The following is a 5,581-nucleotide window of genomic DNA, read 5'->3' as shown; positions in this document are numbered from 1 at the left end:
CTCTTTCCTTTCGCTGAAGGGAGCGTGATCGGCAACAAGGGTTTCCAGCTTGTGTTGCCCGCGGGCTCTGACTGAACATGCACAAATGGCTTTGCTGAATCGCGCTGCAAGAATTTGTGGGATGGGAGCAGGATCTCTCTTTGGCTATTTTGCAATGGTGTCCTCAAGCCCCTGCTCCACAGAACAGCCTGTCGCTGTAACAGCAATGTCGCTGTCCCAGGATGCAAGAATTGATGGCTCTGGGACCTGGTTCCTGGAAGCAGGCGGCCCGTTGAGCTGGGAAGGTGCCCCCGTGCCCTGGCACTTCTGTCTGCCACAGGAGCAGGGTGCGAGTCACGTGAAGCTGGGAAGGAACAGACCATACAGCAGGCTGTGCAAGTGGCTGTGTCCTTCATTTGCTCCCCCGTGCTAATTTAAAGAGAGGAGCGTGGGGGGAATGCTCAGGAGTGGGCAGCCGGATGTCTTTTCCCACATGGTGACAGCATGTATTTAGCCACCGACTGAAGACATGGGAGTGAGCTCTGAACCCGCACTTATTGCTTCCTCTGAGCAACAAAGGACTGGAGCAACCAGCTCTGCCAGAGCCTAGGAAACCAGCTGGGGTGGAGCGGGCTGGCTCCGGGCACTGGGACAGAGTCCGTGTAATGCAGGGTGGTGGCAGCTAAGTCAGCACGGCATCTCCTGTGATCCAGTGGGCAGGCATCCAGGAGAGCAGGCTCGCTGGTAATCCTGGTGACTGCCCCAAAGACTGGAGGGAAGAGGTCACACAGCACAAGCTTCTTTATGCCACCCAGTTTGCTGGCTGCTGCAGTGGCGGTGACTGGCTGATGCTCCAATAAGGCAGTAATAAAAGGCGAGTGGTATCAGTGGCCTGTGCACCCCTGCCCTGGGTTTCCCCCTGCTTGTAGCTGGACCAGCTCGGAGTTTAAGACAAGAAGTCTAGCGCAGGCAGGGCCTCTGCGTGCAGACTAGCACTACGTTGCCCACATCCTGTGCCCTGCCTAACTGTCTCGACAAAGATCTCCTACTTCATCCTTTATCACCTAGGTTTTATTGCCAATGAACTGGTTTTGAGACGGTAGCATCTTCCGTTCAACACAGCCAGGAGGTGTCTGAATGAGACCCTGCAGCACAATCCATATGATATGGAAAAGCATGCCATGCCCATTAAAGAAAGACTCAGGAGGCCTGATGTAAAGTAGTGTGATAAGATTAATGGATAACCAGCCCCTTCTGGTTTTGCGGGTGCTGCATGCTCCACGTACAGCCCCAGCCCATTCCTGCACTGCCAAGATTTGAGGCTAGAGATCAAGTCATTCATCATCCCAGCAGCAGTGCTGAAGCAGCCACTGTCAACAGTTGCTAGGAATTGCTATTAAACACCTTTTATCTTTTGCTTAAGAGTGTTATCCACTTGAGGACCAGAAAAGAGACTCTCTAGCAAAGCTATTTTGAGGCTGACAAGCCAAAAATGCAATGCAATCAAAAATACACTAATGATCATCACAGCATCTTAGCCACCCCAGCAACCATCATCCATTGCCTCTTGCCTATTCACTTCCACCTTTTAGGATAGTTGGACCATTGAGACTGCTTCTGCACGATGTCCTTTGAGCAGGGTCTAAGCTAGTAGTCTCTGGGCAGGCGGGGGCTGGGGAAGTCTCATTTCTGCACGTGGCTGGAGACGAATACACCGGCTCTCCGGCTGGTTACGGGCAAAGTTTTAAAAAAATCACCGTTCTCCATGAAATTAGGTGTTTAAACACTGAGGAAAATGAGGGTAATCCCTTCTGAAGGCTTTAAATTCAGGACTCCAAAATCTGCTTTGGCTGATGTTGGAGACCCTTCACGAACAGGCTCAGAACTAAGACCCACAGGATTTCGGCTGGGTTAGAAAACAACAGACCTCAGCCTGGCCTCTGGGCTGAGGCTCAGATGCAACAAAGCTGCACTTGAGAAATCAAAGCTAGTTTAAGCTACAATGCTAATAATCACTCCAGGACCCTTCCCCCAGCCCTGCTGCACAACTAGGGGTGAAAATGCGCTCGTACTAGTCATTCCCAGTACTAAGAACTGAAAGCTGGGAGCTGGGGTGGAGAGGGGTGGTTGTACTTGGAGGGAAACCAACATCTTGAAGAAGGTAAAGGAGACAGGACTGGTCTCCCCAGCTCTGCCTCCGAAAGGACGGGGCTTGACGCAGGGTGTCTGGAGCCTGGCTAGAAAGCAGCAAAGAGTGTGGAGCAAATTGCAGGAGCCAGAACCACAGGGGCTGGAGGCACAAAACGGCTCCATCGACATGCAAATATAATGTGGCCTCCCCTTGCAATGGGGACCAGTGCTGTCAGACTCACCCGAATCCTTCTCATGGCTGCAACGATCTCCACGCGGCTGTTGGGCCTCGGCACGTCCAAGCTGCCGATGTACTGAAAAACACAACCACGAGATGGGTCTAGAACATGCAGAATAGGAGGCAAAGTGGCCCTGGCATCTTCAAAATAAGCAGCAACTTTTGAGTAAGCTAGTCCCTGGGCGGCTGGGTTTTTTTCTCTCCCGGTGATAATGCTATCAGTGCTGACAGTCCTTCCAGACTTGGGATTGCAAAAGCCAGCTCCCTCCACGAAAGCACATCTTGGTTCCTCCTAGTTGTGTCAGGGCTGATGGGAGTCTTATGTAGAGTTTAGATTATGGATTGCATGGGATAATTTGGACAGGGCTGACCCTGCCTCAGGCAGGGGTTGGACTAGATGACCTCTGGAGGTCCCTTCCTGCCCTACCCCCCTATGATTTCTTTGACCTCCCTGCTGCCTTCCTGCTTGCCCAGCTGAGTGGAGCTCCCCTCTTGATCCCAGAGGGCAGGCCAGAATCTGTATCCTGCACCGCTCCCTCTTGAACCAAGAGCAGCCGCCACCTGCAACACCAAGTGCCCATCTGAGCTTGCACGGGCATCCGTGGCCTGCCTGGGTGCTAAAACAGACTACGTTTCATTGCAGCTTCTTAAGCAGGGGTGCTGACACTCATGGCAGATGGAGACCTGATGACAGCAAGCTAGTGTGCGTGTCCAGCCAGACCTTGGCTGCCTCCACAGCATCTAGTATTGAGCTGCATGCTGGATGCCCTGGGCTGGCACGAGAGCTAGTTCTTGCCTTACGCTCCCTATGGCGAGAGCGCTGCCACCTCACGTGCCATCACAATCTGCTCATGCACGTGTGCCAGGCTGGCTGAGCAGGGTGATGGGAGCAGTGATGCGGAGGAGCTGGCCTGTGCCAAGAGGATTCAGCTGCGCCGCAGCAGGCACTGCAAACCACGCGCAGCAAACCCGCGGAGCGAGAGCTGCCAGGTACCAGCAGCAAGCCCAGCAGTAGGAAGCACAAGCGGCTCATGGCTTGGGGAGATCCCATGGATGGACGAATAATCTGCGTGGGGCAAAGGGCCAGGGGCTGATTTCACACCTCTCGTACACGCTCTCCTCCTGCAACGAGGAAGCGGGCTGGGGAGAGCAGGGAGCCGTCCTCCGGAGTCGTCCTCCAGACCCTGCGACTTGCCTTGGCAGGGGAATAGCCGAAGCAAAAATGTCGGTTCCCAAAGCCCTTCCCATGTGTCCTGTCATTACTTCACTGCTACTGCATGCAGCCCATCTTTCCTCACGGCTACGGCAGGCAGCCTGCCTTCCTCCTCCACATGAGTCGGAGGCGGCGGCTTGAAAAATGCTTCGTTTCTGCTTTATAAGAGTACCTGGCTCATGAGTCAGAAGGAGTTGCTGTAGGGTGTGGGGCGGTGTATGCTGTTGGACTTCTTTTGTCAGCAAGTCAGGGAAACCCTGGAGAAACCTGACCTGTCCTCCTGGCTGAAACCAGTGCTGCTTAATAGGCAGCTCTAGTGCTCTCATTGTGCACGTTCAAGTCTGCAGGTTTTGCAGCACTGAGAAACCCTCAACTGGCAGGAGCGAGGGGCCTGGTGTGGCGTCTGCTCTGCAAACCCAGGTGTGACAGCTCCTCGCACCAGTAAGCGCTCTGTTCCCTGGCTTTTTGGCTGCATATTTAGTACTTTCACCTGTCTAAAAACAAAATGAGCATGGACAGCAATTTGAAAGATCATCTGGGTTCACTAGAGCATCCTTTTTAAATGCCTCTACCTCCTCTACAAAAGCCCTTGTCTGGATAGCCCGGTGACCTGCTCTCATGGCTCAGGAAGGATTTTCTGAGCAAACAGGGAGGAAAGGATGGGACTGGATCTCCCAGGATGGGGAAGGCACTTGCCAGGATCCATGTGGTCTGGCATCTGGCCCCAGCTGCAGAAGGATACAGCCTGCAGGGTTGCAGACAGGGCGTGCGGGATTCAATGTAGGGAGGTAGGCTGATGCCTGGGAACCCTCCCACCTGTCAGCAATGGTGAGGAGTCTGCACCACCTACAGCACAGACCCATGGCAGGGAGAAGAGCCAGTGAGAGTGGGGACCTTGCTCGCAGACACCTTCCCACAGCCCCACCTGTGACCATGGCTGGGTCCCCTGCAGAGCCCCGTTGATTTCTGCGGGCTCCGCCAAGGTAGAAGAGTCCCCCCACGTTCACCTTGCTTGGCTGAGGTCTTTAGGGACAAACGTCTACTGCTCTTAAGCTCAAGGCAGCGCAGCCCAGTCCTGACCCCGGAAAAATCAGCTTGAAACACTGGCAGCAAGCAAATGTCACTTAACAAGCGAGCCGCATACTAAATGGCTTTGTCGTCCTAAAGGTTGCTGCCTGAATGGCATACCCACAGGAGCCTGTGATGGGGAAGAGAAGCCCGTAGCAGAACTAAGTAAAAAGGTTTATTAAGGTAATCTCTCTCCTAAGGTCTCTCTCTAGCAAAAGAGGCAGCAGTCCAGCACGGAAAAAGCAGCTAGAGAACTACACTCGAGCGAGCCAATCCCGTAGTTCTTCCACAATCTCCACGTATTAAAAGCACAACCTCATTTCAGTTGCTTTTCTTTTCTGGTGCGTGTTTCCTTAACCCCGCGCAGCAGATGCAATGTTTGTAAGCATTCAGACCCCCCTCCTCCCTGAAGAGCTAGATTTGGGAGAGAGATTTTAATTGCTCGTCTCCCCCATCCTAGAGAAACGCACAGCTCCTTCAGCAGGAAAAGGCACAAGACCCCCATGTTCACACCGCCGCTTTCCCCGCAGCCTGGGGGAGGGGGGCTAAGATTCCCACTTGTAATCTGCGTCAGGCCACCTGCGAGGGGGCGAGAGCCGCCCCGGCAAAACCCAGCTCTCCCCTCCGCCAGGCTAGAAACCGGCACCGCGACCCGCCCGCAGTCATTTCACGCAAAACCGATGCGGTGAGGCCTGGCTGCTTTCTGCGTGAAGTCCCCCCGGCGCCGGCACGGGTAGCCAGCCTGCTTTTCCAGGAGCCGCGTGCCTCCCCGTGAGCACCTGGCCTGGGGGGCTTGTCCGGGACAAGGCGCTGGCGTGCATCCTGGTGCAGCGCCCGTGCCCGCGTCCCTGGCACCCGATGCCTGCGCTCTGGACCACTCGGCAGGCAAGCAGCCGGGGCCCGACCCCAAGGGCAGGGAAGCCGGTGCGAGCCCGTGGCCGGGATGGTCGGGG

At 54.9% G+C, this 5,581-nt stretch overlaps 1 protein-coding gene across 1 annotated transcript in view; it reads right to left on the bottom strand.

The window, feature by feature from the left end:
• LOC102378666 (carboxyl-terminal PDZ ligand of neuronal nitric oxide synthase protein-like) overlaps positions 1-5,581 on the bottom strand; it is a 31,852-nt gene that overhangs the window by 22,708 nt on the left and 3,563 nt on the right. Inside the window, exon 2 of the mRNA XM_014526522.2 lies at positions 2,352-2,449. Coding sequence (XP_014382008.2) covers positions 2,352-2,449 — 98 coding nt within the window. The remainder of the gene's footprint in view (positions 1-2,351; positions 2,450-5,581) is intronic.

The sequence above is a fragment of the Alligator sinensis genome, unplaced genomic scaffold (assembly GCF_000455745.1).
Source record: "Alligator sinensis unplaced genomic scaffold, ASM45574v1 scaffold611_2, whole genome shotgun sequence".
NCBI classification, from domain to species: domain Eukaryota; kingdom Metazoa; phylum Chordata; order Crocodylia; family Alligatoridae; genus Alligator; species Alligator sinensis.
The sequence above is the reverse complement of the archived record's forward strand: the minus strand, read 5'-3'. Positions and strand labels throughout refer to the sequence as shown.